General features: G+C 44.3%; 2 protein-coding genes across 15 annotated transcripts in view; both read right to left on the bottom strand.

Moving 5' to 3' along the window:
• Positions 1-2474, bottom strand: part of CASP10 (caspase 10) — a 28265-nt gene extending 25791 nt beyond the window's left edge. The window contains 2 exon segments of the mRNA XM_023622349.2: positions 633-986; positions 2280-2474. Of these exon segments, the coding sequence (XP_023478117.2) occupies positions 633-979 (347 nt within the window). The 5' untranslated portion in view covers positions 980-986; positions 2280-2474.
• Positions 2475-8759: 6285 nt separating this feature from the next.
• Positions 8760-15343, bottom strand: part of CFLAR (CASP8 and FADD like apoptosis regulator) — a 42581-nt gene continuing 35997 nt past the window's right edge. For 8 of the 14 annotated variants that reach the window (XM_070241514.1, XM_014732319.3, XM_070241512.1 and 5 more), the window contains one exon: positions 10438-14445. In XM_070241514.1, the coding sequence (XP_070097615.1) occupies positions 14307-14445 (139 nt within the window). In that variant the 3' untranslated portion in view covers positions 10438-14306. Of the gene's footprint in view, positions 14446-15343 lie in introns of all 14 variants that reach the window. The other 6 variants (XR_011428344.1, XR_011428347.1, XR_011428346.1 and 3 more) reach the window with 3 other exon arrangements.

Raw genomic sequence — 15343 nt, 5'->3', positions numbered from 1 at the left:
GCACAGGCCATAAAATAACACAGGAAGCCTCCTCCCCGTGAGCCTCTCTGATGCAGTAGATACTAAGTCAGTGGACAATTTAAGACAGTGTTGTCTAAGGTCCAACCCATGATAGGCCTGATGCCTATATTTTACCTCTTCGGCAAAATGCCTATATTTTCCTTCTCTGGATTTCGCCCCAAAATGTAACTGGACATGGCATAAGTAACGTCCCTCCCTGCCCCAGAGACACATCTCCTTTTTCATTTTACTTATTTGCCTCCAATTATGCATGACTCTCTTCTCAAGTCGGTGGATATGGGTGGACATGCAGTGACTCACAGGAGGAAGGACCGTCTGGCAGCGTGGAGGCCGGGAAGGAGGAGACCGCAGCCCTGTGGGCTGCCTCAGGCAGCAAGAAACGAAACAGAGGGAAGCCACCAGGCCCAGAGCTGGGTTTTGAAGCTCTGCTGATCTCCCAACCCTCTCATCTCATTAGCACCTAAAGCTGAGAACTCCTGCTTTAGAATCACTGCATCATCCAAGGAGGCAGAGAAGAAAAAGATCCTAATGCCAGCCTCCTTCCAAAGCTCAAGACCTGAATGAACACTCAATGGAAAACCCTCCTATCCGGACCGCAGAAGCCCCCTCACCTGAACAGAGAGACCCTCCTTCGGGCGGGCAGCAAGCTCTCCACCTGCTCTTTGGTGTAGCAGAGGTGGCACAGCAGCGACTTCTGCTTGATGATGTACAGGAGTTCCGCCAGGAAGAAGCTGTCTTCCTCCCTCAGCAGATCCTCTGCCAAGAGATGGTTAAAAATTTCCAAGGCTGAGCTGGACTTCTCCAGCTTCTTGTGGGAGACGCAATCTCGGCAGAGAAACCTCAGGCGTTCCACGTCTTGGTCCCCCAGGTGAGAATCAATAAACAGAAGCTTCTGGCGAAAGTCCATTGTACAGTTATCATCCGAACTGGAATTCAGGTTTTGACCTTGAGATGTCATGGCCAGCCTGCGGGAGACAGACAGCTGGGGCGTTAGAGACAAGGACACACAGCACCCCAGCTTCACAGACCCTCCCCTGGTTCAGGCCCCTTCTGTTCCAGGCATTAGACTTTCCCAGAAGAGCTGAAAAATAATAATTACTGTGAGGTTACTTCAACAGCCCAGAAAACTCAACCCCAATACTTGTAAATTAAACCTTTAGGAGGTCTGGAGCTTATGGAACTCAATTTACCTGATTTCTCTCAAATCAAAATGTCCCCCGTGGGAGCTAGTCAAAAGGGAGCGTGACACAGCACAATTTCTCCCAGTTGGAGTTCTTAATTCATTCCCACCAAACGGCAGAAATAGCACTTAGATTTATGCCTTACGTTTTAGAAATAGAGCAATCTGGGGGTTTATATTTCCGAAGTGTCTACCAACCCAAGGGCAACAAGGTAACACTGCTAACCATAACGGGGCAGGCTGTTACCTCACAGAAACAGAAGCCGTAGTCCTAGACCCCAGAAAGAAACGGTTTTAGATAAGGATTGCTCGGATCAATGTAGGAAGTCACAAAGTCCCGAAGTAGGTATTTCCATCTGACCAGTTCATAAACTATGTTATTTTCTACACCCAATTTCATTCTAATTAGAGGAGCAATGAATTGATAAAATTTTTCAATGTAATATTATTCATTCTATAATGACTTGAGGTATATATTCACTATACAAGTCTTGGTTCTTTAGAGTCAAGAAACTACTTTCTAAAGGAAGGAGAACATGGCGAAAAGACAAAACATCAACAACAAAGAGTGGTTCTGTGTAGGTGGTATATTCATAGATAATATAAATTTTCTTCTGGGATCCTGTTTGAGTTTCTCAAATTTTATGCAATAAACACATATTACTTTTATTGTTAGAAAAAAGAAACCCAAAAAGTGCCATTTCAACCTCATCACCCTGAGTCTCCCTTCTGGTTGCCGCCCGGTGACAGTAGAAACCAAATGATTGGTTTTTGGAAACACATACTTTTTCTCATGCATCGCACATTTCCCTTGCAATTCCCTAAAGATTCTAATCTCTAACTCGGGCGAGTCTGCCAGACTTCGTGCCCGTTTGTGGACTAGCATATTTCTGCGGCTAAGAGCCTCTGCTGGAGCCTTCCCGGGGCTTTTTAAACGTTCATTTTCCTTGGCGCCGCTAATTAATCCAGGCAGAAACGGTGCCACTGCCGACCAGAGTTTTTGCAACTTTCTCTGCCCTGAAGCCAAGGAGAAGGCTGTCTTGTGAGTCCGGGCTGGGGAGAGGTGTTAATTACCTACCTTCGGATCAAATTCCACGATCTTCTGGAGGGAAACGTTTCTCAGGGAAATTGCCTGAAAATCAAGAAATCAGAATCTTCTGGGTGCTCCAAGTCTCAAGGAAACTCCCATTTGCGCGGGAAGAGAACTCAAGACTTGTTGCTAGCTCTGCAAGTAAAAACGGGATTTTCAGGTCTGAGTAATTTGATATTAACTTCCTGCTGATGTCATCGCTGCCTCCTGTGCCTTATCCCCTCCCCTTTCTTGGGGTTAGGATAACCCTGACAAACAGCGTCTCCTAAAGGCAGATTCACATCTTTCCCAGTGGAGAGCTCCCGGGTTAAGCCCGGGGCTCCTACACAGAACTCCGGGAAGCACCAGGCGCTCTAGCCTTCCATTTGTTACGCTCCTCAGTGAGCCAGGAAGGAAAGCGTTGATTTTTCCTAAGCATCTCCTGCCCCAAGCTCACTTAACCTTTAAAATAAAACTCCAAAAGCTCATGAAATAGGGGTCAGCCATCTTAACCTTTTCTCAAATAAGTCCATGTGCAAATCAACAAAAAAAATTTTAAAGGCAAAAAAGGGAGGGGGAGGGCCGGGCCCTGTGGCCAGTAGTTAAGTTCACGTGCTCTGCTTCAGCGGCCCAGGGTTCACTGGGTCAGACCCTGGGCACGGACATGGCACCGCTCATCAGGCCATGCTAAGGCAGCGTCCCACATGGCACAACCAGAGGCACTCACAACTGGAATATACAACTACATACTAGGCGGCGGTTTGGGGAGAAGAAAAAAAGAAGAAAAACGAAAACAAGAAATTACATATTAAAACAAAAGGGAAGGGGAGTGGAACTATAAGGCCATTTGGAGATATTTGACAGGAACTCTATCAACAGTAGACAAAACTGATGATGTGTCTGCCCTCACAGCACAGGAAAGAGACTTTGAAGACATGATTTCTAATAATAAAAACAATACCTAGGGGGCCACCCCCATGGCCTACTGGTTAAGTTCAGCACACTCCTCTTTGGCAGCCTGGGTTGGTTTTCCGGGCGTGGACTTACACCACTTGTGGCCATGCTGTGGCAGTGACTCACACACAAAATAGAGGAATACTGACAACAGATGTTAACTCAGGGCAAATCTTCTGCAGGAAAAAAAAGAAAACTACAAAAAAACAAAAAACCCCACAATACCTAACTAAACAATACCTAAAAAAGACAATACTTATTTCACAACTACCATGTGCCAGGCACGATTTACCCATTGAATTATCCCAAGTCTCTAAGATAAATACTTTTACTATGACACCTCTTTTAAGCTGTGAAAACTAAGACACAGAAAGGTCATAGTGATATCGACCCTGATATCAGTTTTGCTACATTAAACCCAGCATATATGGGGTTAAAACCAAAACACTCATTCCCTGCTTACTCTCTGGCTTCCTGGCTCCAGAATCCACTATCCTCCATGGAGACAGACATGTCAAGGACAAGCACCTGGATTCACTATCTCCTCCCTGCAAAGAGATCCAGGCTGGTGGGAAAGCTGCTGACCAGCAAGGTCACGAGCTCCCTCCTCTCTGCAAGTGTCTCAAGGCCAAAGACAGGCTGGTGGGAAAGCTCCCTCAAACAAGGCCATATGGTCCCCCTCCCCTACCTAAAACCCCAAATAAAAATGCTTCCTTTTAGCTTTTCGGGGAGCTTGGGATTTCAACGTTAGCTGCCCTCTCTCCTTGCTCAGCGCTGTGCAAAAATAAAATTCCTACTTTCTTCCACCACACACGGTGTCAGAGATTGGCTTGCTGCGCAACAGGTGAGCGAACTCACTTCAGGTTCAGTATCAGTAGTTGGTCTAAGGTCACACAGTGACTAGTGGGAAAGCAAGGCTTTAAACCAGCAAGTTTGGCTCTGAGTCACTACACTATAATTCAGCTAACTCAAATGTGCAGAGCTCTGGGAAGAAGCACAGAACCTTAGAAAGATGCTTTATCTCTGAAAAAAAGTAAGATTTATGATGCTTTATTAACAGATGTATTGAAGTGCCGTTTCCTTATCCTGGGCATTATCCAGAGAACTTCTGTGTTTAAGAAAGACAAGCCCTAGTGGTGATGGTGGCACAACAATGTGAATGTACTTACAAACTGTACACTTAAAAATGGTTAAAATGATACGTTTTATGTTGTGTGTATTTTACCATAATTTTTTTTAAAAAAGATAAACATAGACAAGCCCTAAGTTTTGGTCTTCTATTCAGTTGTTCATTTATAAATATTTCATTCCTTGGGCCATTTGGGGAGGCAATTTGGTGAAAGTATCACTTCTTACCCTGTTCATAAAGTACACTACCTTTTTTAACCTTTGTTCAATAATATTAAATATTTAGCAAGCTCTTCCTACTTGTAAAGCTCTGAATTGGGCACAGTTGGAAGCCAAACATGAACAAAACAGTGTCTGCCTTCCATAATCACTATGACTACTACCATTTCTTGACCCCTCTTCTCTGATGAACTGTCTAAAGTTGGCACTATCATCTACCTTCAATAGATGGGGAAATCCAAGTTCAGAGGGGCAAGGTAGCCCGCCATTATCCCAAAGGTGGGAAGAGATGGGAACTCAGGACTCAACCCAAGTCTCTCTGATTCGGAATCCCACGCTCTTGATCCCAGGGTTTCTGCTGCCTGTAGCTCCAGGTAACCTACGGTAATGTCGGTAATTATCGGGCAGGGTGTGGTGATGCTGCGATGGGCTTCACCTAAGCGCCACAGGAGCCCCAAGGAGCAAGGGATGGATCCAGATGGGGATGGCTCAGAGCAGGAGGTATTCGAGCTAAGCCTGGAAGGCAGATGTAGAAGAGAGACACCTGAAGTAAAACTTAAACTTTGTCCTAGCACTGCTAGTACTCAAGAGAAACACTTGAACCAAGTTACAGAGGGGAGACTGGGTGCCATGCCCTTTGTACTCTGCATTTCAGACTTCCTTCTATTTAGAACACAATTACCCAGGGCGTGCTGATGGTGACGTGGAAGTAGTGGGAAGAAGAAACGTTTCTTACAGCCTCTTTCCTGATTGGTTGCAGTCAACTGGGCCCACATGAAGAGCCAATCGAAACCGTCATAGCCTCTTATAGTGGCGAGAGTCTACTACTGCCCTGGGGAGAAAGCGGAAATAGTCACCTGCCTCTCTTTCCTCCTGCGGAGGGGGTGGTGGCGGCAGGAGTTGGCTTTACCTTACATCCAGGCTCTGGTCCAAGGTCCCCACCCTTAAAGTCTATAAAGTGAGATTTCACAAGAGTGAACACTCACGAACTAGAGAAGGAACTCAAGTGACAGGGGAGGTGGGTGTACCAGCTGGAGAAGACCTCATGCCCCGAGACCACATCACCCGCTGGTCCTGAAGTAGCAGCTTCTTTTGATTAGCCATCCCATCCCCAGCTTCCAGGACCTCCTCCCTCCCTCACTCCTTTATGCACAGACTCCAGACCTTCCCAGGACTAGTTTCGTTCCAGGTACACGGGAGTACGTTGAAGCTAAGCTCTGAAGCAGAAGACTTTTTCTGGTAAAGATGCCAGGAGAGATCTCCAAATACTGAAGTCCGACATGACCAGGTAACTGCTTGAGCTAAAGCCGACCCTTGAGATCTCCAAACAGTGAACTGGTGGGAAATTGTAGCTAGACAAGCAAAGTGCAGCCCATTTTGTATTCACTCTACTATAGACTCATCTATTTTACCAGGTCTCTTTTCTTATTACAAAAGTGGTAAAAGAAAAAAGAAAAAAAACAAGGGAAGACTTTCTAATATTTAATGTAGAAAAGTTGGAAAATAGAGAAACAGAGAGTCATTCATAGTCTATAACTATTGTTAAAATTTTAGCGTATATCCGTTCACTTTTCTCTGTGTATTATTTTCCAAAAATTAAGCTATGCTTTTTTCACTTAGCAATACAGATATTTTTTTCCTATCATTAAATAGTCTTTGAAAACATAATGTTTAGTGGCTAGATGATATTCCCCCTTCCATGGATGTACCATCTTTATTTAACCAATTTCTAATTCTTGGACATTTGATTCATTTTGAATTTTCTGCTATTGTGAACACTGCTGCATTGAAGATTCTTATAGATAAATCTTTGCACATATTTATAACTATTTCCTTAGGATGAACCCAAATGTAGAATTAGCAAGCTGATCTTTAAATTCAGTCTGAATCTCCAAGGCCTTCCATCTCCCTTTCTTATCTACATGGGTTTGGGTCAATGAGGTAACTTTGAAGTGACAAAACCTCAAAGTGCCACAAGATGGTGATATTTCCTACCCATACAATGGAATATTTACACAACCATAAAATGAAACAAAGTAGTGATATATTCTATGCCATGGATGAACCTTGAAAACATTATGCTAAGTGAAAGAAGTCAGACACAAAAGTCCACATATTGTATGATTTCTTTATATGAAATATCTAGAATAGGCAAATATGTAGAGATAGAAAGTGGATTAGTGGTTGCCAGGGTCTAGGGGGAGGGAGGGAATAGGGGATGTTGGCTAATAAGTATGCGGTTTCAGTTTAGGTAGATGAAAATCTTCTGAAATTAGATTGTGGTGATGATTGCACAACTGTGAATATACTAAAAAACACTGAATTTTTCACTTTTAAAGGGTGAATTTTATGAAATGTGAATTATATCTCAATGAAAAATGGGAGATCTAGCATATGGCACTATCACATGTCACGAACAACCTTGTGATGGTTAATTTTTCTGTCAACTGGACGGCTCAGGGGTGCCCAGAGAGCCAGTAAACATTCTATCTGGGTGTGTCTGTGAGGGTGTTTCCAGAAGACATTAGCATTTGAGTCAGTAGACTGAGTAAAGAAAATCTGCTGTCATCAACTAGCGGGACAACATCTAATCCATTTAGGGTCCAACAAAAAGGAGGAAGGGCAGGGCCGGCCCCCCTGGCCGAGTGGTTTAAGTATGCGCACTCCACTTTGGCGGCCAGGGTTTTGCCGGTTCGGATCCTGGGCGCGGACATGGCACCGCTCTTTAGGCCATGCTGAGCAACATCCCACGTAGCACAACCAGAATATACAACTATGTACTGGGGGGCTTTGGGGAGAAGAAAAAAAGGGAGAAAGGGCAAATTCTCCTGTCTTCTTAAACTGGGATGTTCATCCTCTCCTGCCTTTGGACGTTGGAGCTCCTGGTTCTCTGAGCCTTTGCACTCCAGGACCTACACCGGCAGCCCTCCCCACTCCCCCACTCACCCCACCCACCAGCCACAATCTTATCGTGTATGCACTGGAGAATGGAAGGTTTCTAATGAGGGAGGTGACCAAGCTGCATTTGGGGAGATTGTTTGGGTTGCCGTGTATTAAATGATTGTAGGATTGAGAGGCTAGAGGAAAGATCGGTGAGAAAACTATTGTCATAGTCCAATGGAGAGGTAATGAAAGCAGGGGAAGTGTAATGATAGAGATAGACGGAAAAGACATTACAGATACAAAACCAACCTGATTTGGAAACTAGCTGGATGTAGAGACACAGGAGAGGGCAGACCAAGGTGAAAATGATGTTCTAAAGGTGCCGTTAACTGAAATTGGAGACACAGGCAGAAGAGATTTGGAATGGAGGGTTTGGTTTATTTTAAAACATTTGGAGTATACTGAGTCTGAGGTGCCAGAGGGAAAGTCAAGTGGAAACATCTGCCAGGAAGTTGCAGGGTGAGATCTGAACTTCAGAAGTCTGGGTGAGAATTATTCATCTTTTAGTGGCATAGGAATAGTCATTAAAGCTACAAGGTTGTCAAAAGAGAAAACATAAAAAGCGAAAACAAAGGAGTCATCCTGGAGAACATCCACATTTAGGGTCAGAAGAAAGATACCAAAAGACTTGGCCAGAGAAGTGCTTGATAGAAGTTCTATAGTGGAATACCCTGCAGAAATAGGAAGGGGAAGATGACCCCCTAGAATCCAAGGACTAAGCTTTGGTAACTAAGGTCAATGTCACCCTTGGATCTTGTAGATTTGGTAGAATGATTAAGGTGAAACCCAATAGCAGGGAAGTATGGAGTAAATGGGAAAGGGGGAACTGGAGAGAGTATGGATTAGCCTAAGATTTACATAAGACAGTGGCTTGGAAGAGAGAGACTTTGATGGGGCAGTCAGCTGGTTTTTAGACTGAAGGATCAAAGACAGATAGCTTAAAGATGCAAGACAGCTGAAATAATGCACAGTGTTGGAAGAGGGCTGACCTACGCCACAAGAGGGACTAAGAAGGGGATGGGACTCCTAGTTCTGGGGCAGGAAGGCCTGACCAAATAAGGAAGCAAAGACGTTTCTTATATCCTCATTTAAACAGTGAAAAACTGTGAATGACTTAAATATCACACAGAGACATGGATATAGACATGACCATATGAATGAAGAGAGAGAACGGTGTTAAAGTATTACGCTGTTTATGTTTAAAATAAATAATTTTGTGTTTATATATATTAAAGAAACTGGACCTTTTTTTCAATAAGTAATTTTTATTTTATTTTTTTAAGTCACAATAATGTTTTCTGTATAAAATGAAACAATACAATGCAGAATATTCAAAATTTATGACACAGTGCCAACAGTGAGGACAAGACTTAATATAAAGGTACAATGATCAAAATAATATATGGTATTGGCAAAAGAACAGACGAAAGGATCAGTGGAATGCAACAGAGTGCCCAGAAATAGATCCATACAAATATAGTCAACTGATCTTTGACAAAGGAATAAAGGTAAGTCAATGAGGAAAAGATAGTCTTTTCAACAAATGATGCTAGAACAACTGAACACACACACACACAAAAGAATCTAGACATATGGGAACTCTGTACTTTCTGCACAATTTTTCCATAAACCTAATTGCTCTAAAAAATAAAGTCTATTAAAAAAGAAAAAAAGTTATAGGGAAAATGTTTGTGGACTGATTAATGAATGATCAATCCTAGTCTTTTTTCCTTTTTTTATTGCAGTGAAATCCAGACAAAATGAACCATTTTAAAGTGTACAATTCAGTGACATTTAGAACATTCACCATGTTACACAGCCATCACCTCTATCTAGTTCCAAAACGTTGCCTCACCCCAAAGGAGACCTTGTCCCCACTAAGCAGTCTCTCCCCAAACCCCTCTCACCCCAGTCCCCGGCAGCCTAGTGGTTTACCTGGTGGATTTACCTATTCTGGACATTTCATATAAAGGGCATCATACAATATGTGACCTTTTGTGTCTGACTTCTTTCACTGAGCATAATGTTTTCAAGGTTCATCCCGTTGTGGCATGTGTCAGTTAATTCCTTCTTATGAATGGATGATATTCCGTTTTATGGACACAGCACACTTGGTTTACCCACTCATCTGCTGACGACGTCTGGGTTGTTTGCACCTTTGGGCCGCTGTGCCTCGTGCTGTGAGCGTGCGTACACAACTACTCATTCACCCGTAACCCGCCCTCTAGTGGATCCTCCACGTCTCTCATGGGGAGCTAGGCTAATCTGTGGTACTAAGGACACTCCAGCTGATACTGCAGAGGGACTTACCAAAAATAATTTGTGCCTTTTTGTGTTCATTTCTTGTGTGATAGAGCCAAAGTGGAAACACTTGGGCCTGCCGGCCCCGCAGCTTTGGGATGGCACAAGGAGGAGAGGAGGAAGAGTTTCTGGGAAGAGGAGAGAGTGGAGGATCTGGAAAGGTCAGTCATTTCACCTGAGGGCCTTGATTGAGTCCCACATCTTTATGTCCAGGACTGCCGCAGGCAAGGCAGGGTCGGGCATGGGAAACAAGGAATTGTGGGTTTACAAGAACTGGGTCCTTTGGAGTCATTATCTTTAGCTATCCTAAACATATGTGCATAGTTAATGGGTCTTCTTTATAGTCAACTTTCTGTATTTATCTTTCAAATCTATTCACTGTGAACTTGATCCAAAAGCTCGTCTACATTAAGCGATTTGGTTAGAACTTTTCCTTGTGAATTACATGTCTTATGAGGATAGTATCCAAATCCTACTAATGTCTTAATAAAGCGTCTCCATCTCTCCAACAGAACCCACAAAAAGATAAAATGAGATAAATGAGAGCATGCATGTTAAACACTTAGGTCAGCTCAGATTTTAAGTGCACATACATTTTTAAACAAGAATTAGAGAATTAAAATAATCATCTAGACAAATTTTTATTTTAAACTTATAACTTGCATAAACATTTTAAACATCTTAATCAAACAACAGTGTATCAGTTGGACTGAAAGGTTAGGTTAGGCTAACCTTTAGGTTAAGGTTAGGTTAGGCATTCAGGTTAGGCTGAAAGAAATATAAACCCTACATTTTCTTCCCTGACATACAAGTCCAGAGGTAGGTAGTCTAGAGCTGGTATGGTGACTGCAAGCTCCTTAATGTCCTCACCCAACACAGCTCCTTTCTGCTCACCACTCAGCTATCCCTACAGTGTGGCCCTTATCCTCACAGTTCAAAATGGCAGCTAGAGCACCAGCCACCACAACCACATTCTAGTCAGCAAGATTTAGGAAGGGTTGAAGAGCAAAAAACAGCTGCCTTTTAAGGAAAGTTGTCAGCAGCTACCAAATGATACTGCTGCTGACATCTTATCGACCAGGACTTAGACACATGAGCACATCTAGCTACAAGTTGAGGCTTAGACAAGTAGACTATATTCTGTGAGGCTCTGTGCCCAGTTTCAAATCAAGGCTTCTACAGAAAAAGAGAATGGATATTGGGGGACAACGAGTGAGATCTGCCACACAGCCAAACTGACAAGGCTGACTTCAAATTCTGCACTCTTAGTGGCATAAGTAACATGCTTAGCCCTAGAGACTTGCCCCTAGAATCTGGAGGAAGAGATTCCCCTTTAAACATGCAGACAGCCGAAGGTGTCAAGTGGCCCCTGCCATGGCCTATTCACGGAAGAGGATGAAAGGGATTGGCGACTGGAATGGAACTGGGGTTGATGAGTCAGTCCGCCTAACCAGCGGCTCGAAGAGCACCCCAGGGTGAGTGAGTGAGTGAGACGGGGGTCCCACTCCCAGAAGAAGGAGCCAGAGACGAGACAGAAAAGTGCAGACAGCACCAAGGGAAGGGGAGCTTCATTAGCAATGAAGGACCAAGTAAGTGAAGAGTTGAAAGGAATTACTTTCAACAGGCTTTAGTGTAGAAACCAGTGTTCTCAAATATGCAGAGAGATCTAGACAAGAATTTGGAAAACAGAAAGAAGAAAAAGTATCAGCCAGAGTTCTGTCATCCATACACCACTTTTGGAATACTTCTTTCTGGCCTTTTGGTTTCCTTTGAGCAGTATTTTGCTTTCTTTTTCAGCATAGTTGCTGTAAAAAGTGTACTGATAGGTATTTCAAGCTCGGTCTTTTTCACGTAACGTGAATTCATGAGCATTTTTCATGTTACGACGTGCTCTGTGAAGGCCACACTGTGAGCTGGGTAGGCCTGTGGGCCCTGACGCGGCTCCTTCACAGCTGGAGTCTATCCAAGTGTGGGGGAACCACGGGTAAGCTACTGAACATCACTTTGCTCATTCTCTTCATCTATGAAGGGAGAAGAAATAATCATGAGGACAGTCACACTACCTCAGAGAGCTGTTCTGAGGGTTAAATAATTCAGGTAATGAGCTAAGAGCAGCTCCACGTGAGCTCTTATCATTTGCATCTAGAATTTATGTGGTTACACAAGATTCCCACCAGTGGACATCTCATCATAAGCATCCCCCTGTGACTGAGCACTTGGCTAATTCTGTTTGCCGCTATGACCCGGCTTGAAACAGTGCAGTGCATTTCTCCCTTTATATTTAGGACTCTCACTTAATGCAATGTCTTAAAAGTCATATATTTTGGAACATTTTATTTAAGTTAGGTTGTAGGTATACGGTATTCATTATATTCTTTTTTTTTTAATTTTTTAAAATTATTCTTTTTTTTTTAGATTGGCACCTGAGCTAACAACTGTTGCCAATCTTTTTTGGGTTTTTTTCTGCTTTTTCTCCCCAAATCCCCCTGGTACACAGTTGTACATTTTTACTTGTGGGTCCTTCTAGTTGTGGCATGTGGGACACTGCCTCACCATGGCCTGCTGAGCGGTGCCATGTCCGCGCCCAGGATCTGAACCAGTGAAACCCTGGGCTGCGGAAGCGGAGCACGTGAACTCAACCACTTGGCCACCAGGCTGGCCCCTATATTCTTATCTACATATAATTCTCTCCAGCATGTCTAAAATATTTCATTAAAAAACTACACTCAATGAAAAAGAGTAAGACAGGCATTTAGTAATCAAATGTTTATATACAAAAGTGGCAGAGGGGGCCGGCTTCGTGGCCGAGTGGTTAAGTTCGCACGCTCCACTGCGGCAGCCCAGGGTTCGGATCCTGGGCGCAGACATGGCACTGCTCATCAGGCCACGCTGAGGCGGCATCCCACATCCCACAACTAGAAGGACCTGCAACTAAGACATACAACTATGTACGGGGGCGGGGGGGGGGGGGTTTGGGGAGATAAAGCAAAAAAAAAAAAGTGGCAGAGAAGGAGTCATATACTCCACTTTTAAAGTGAGACAAAGGACTGACTTACCTGAGAATTGACTAAATGACAAAGATGGGGCCTTCATGGCTCCTCCCACTCTAACCACAGGCACCTGCTGGCTTACGCTCACCACTGCTCACACTCTCCCCACTCCAGCTACAAGTTACGCTCCAGGTTTCTGAAACATGCCTCGCATTTCCCGTCTGTGCCTCCACTTGACTTGCTTCCTCTCCTACAACATACTTTCTGCTCCAGGTTTCTGAAACATGCCTCGCATTTCCCGTCTGTCCCTCCACTTGACTTGCTTCCTCTCCTACAACATACTCTGTGCTCCATCTCAACCTGCCAAAATCCTACCAGCTGTTCAAGGTTTGGTTCACCATTTCCAAAATAACTCCCTCATTATAGTGTGGTGTGATAACAATAGTGACGCTCGCATGGCATCCCCAAGGCCACCACAGAGCCTCTCCAGGTATGACTGTAAGGCTCTCTCACCTCACTCTCTGTGAGGCTCTGTGAAGTGGCCAAGGGAAGCCAAGGCCTCATTCCTCCCGTTGGTCAGCCCGAGCCTGGAATCCCAATCCTTCTTTACTCCACCCCACACCCCTTGCCAGGGAGCCAAACCCACAAGCAAACACTTAGCATCTTCTCTTTGGGACTTGGGGAGTGACTGATGGTTGGTGTCAACAAAAATAATGTAGCCCAAAGACAAGTGACAAAAGTGTGCAGAACCCTGTCAAACAGTTTTCCTCTGTAATAATTACTATGAGATTCTGGTTCATGAGTCCAGGCACAGACATTATTCCTGCTGGTGCCCCTCAGCAACATGAAATTCAGACACTCTCAGGAGTCCCACACTCATTAACACAAGGACGGCAAAAGAACTTCCAGAGTAGAAATAAGTGCTTATGAATAGCCATAAAATTGTTCTTTCCATGCTTTGGAACCTTTGCTGAATGACCATGACAAAACATACATAAACATACACACACAGACACACTCCACTTAAAATCAACATAAGAATAAATAAATTAAAAAATAAAGACCTTCAAGAGATATTTTAAACAAGGGTCTCCTTTCAGGTCATAGCTGATTTTACTTTCTACATGGAGTACGGATGGCCACGGGCTAATTAACTCTTTGACTGCAAGCACTCGAACTGCTTCTTTCTTAGCCCTCGGTTACTTGATTGTTACCATGGAAGGCAACATACTCCAGAAATGCCCAAGTCAACCAGTAACTGGTTTCTAAAGTCTCAAAGACATTTCCTTCCCAACACTGACCTGGCCCAACACAGAGGCCACGACCTTCACCTCAGAAGCTATAGTTCAAGCACGACTTCCCGTCAACCTGTGACTCCTCACAGGTCGCCTCAGCACGGCCAGGACCTCACCTCACCTACATCACACACACACTCGCTTGGAAACTCTGCCCTGGTTAGTGATGGAGGGAGACTGCAGGGATAAGCCGGGTGTTGATCTTTTCATTTGCAGAAGAAGATGAGCTTCTTTCTCAGGGTGTGCTGCAGACAGACGGAGTACCTCTCCTTAGCAGACACTGTGCTGTTCCAGTCATACACGTAGCGGTGGAGGTCAATGTGCAGTTCCAGGATGGGGCGTCTTCTGGAGGGAATGAGAAAGGCAAAACTTATGTCATGCAAACATCAAAGAGAGAGGAGACAGACCGTCTTTGGGGCGACATGAGCCAACAGATGTGAAAGCGCTTTGAAATCATTCCTTTCCAGATGCTCCACAAACTGCTCAGGGACTGATCCAAACCAGCTTGCAGCACCCTGGCCTGAGGACCACAAGCCCTCCCCAAGAGGCAACTGAGTTTTACTCTGGGGACACCAGCTAGATGATAACCCACCTGGATCGTCTATGCAAGTGTAGGGTGGATGTAAAAGGCCAATGATACCACAGGCCTATGGAGCGTCTACCTTGGCAGATGGAGTCCCTTCTGCTCCAGCCTCTCCTGTACTACTGAACCACCGCTGAGGGGGGCTGGGGGGGGCTGAAGGGTGTGGGCAGGGTGATTGATTCTTGGGATCCCCAGAGCTACAACAGAATGCATTTCACAGGTGGCTCAGAAACCATCATTCTAAATTGCAATTAGGGGACAGGGGGAAAAGGACTGCTAATCTTATAGTTAATTAATTAAGCTTCACTCAGCTTAAATGGAAACCAGGTCACTAATGTTTCCCTTAGAAAAGTATTCTTGCTAATAAGCTTCAAAAATGTCTATATAATGAGGGGCCAGCCTGGTAGTGCAGCGGTTAAGTTCGTGCACTCTGCTTTGGCGGCCTGGGGTTTGCCAGTTCGGATCCCGGGCACAGACCTATGCACCACTTATCAAGCCACGCTGTGGCAGGTGTCCCACATATAAAATAGAGGAAGATGGGCACAGATGTTAGACCAGGGCCAATCTTCCTCAGCAAAAAGAGGAGGATTGGCAGTGGATGTTAGCTCAGGCCCAATATCCCTCAAAAACAAACAAACAAACAAAAAGTCTATATAATGA

Source organism: Equus caballus, chromosome 18 (genome assembly GCF_041296265.1).
Source record: "Equus caballus isolate H_3958 breed thoroughbred chromosome 18, TB-T2T, whole genome shotgun sequence".
Classification (NCBI taxonomy): Eukaryota; Metazoa; Chordata; class Mammalia; order Perissodactyla; family Equidae; genus Equus; species Equus caballus.
This window is presented reverse-complemented; position numbering and strand designations above follow the sequence as displayed.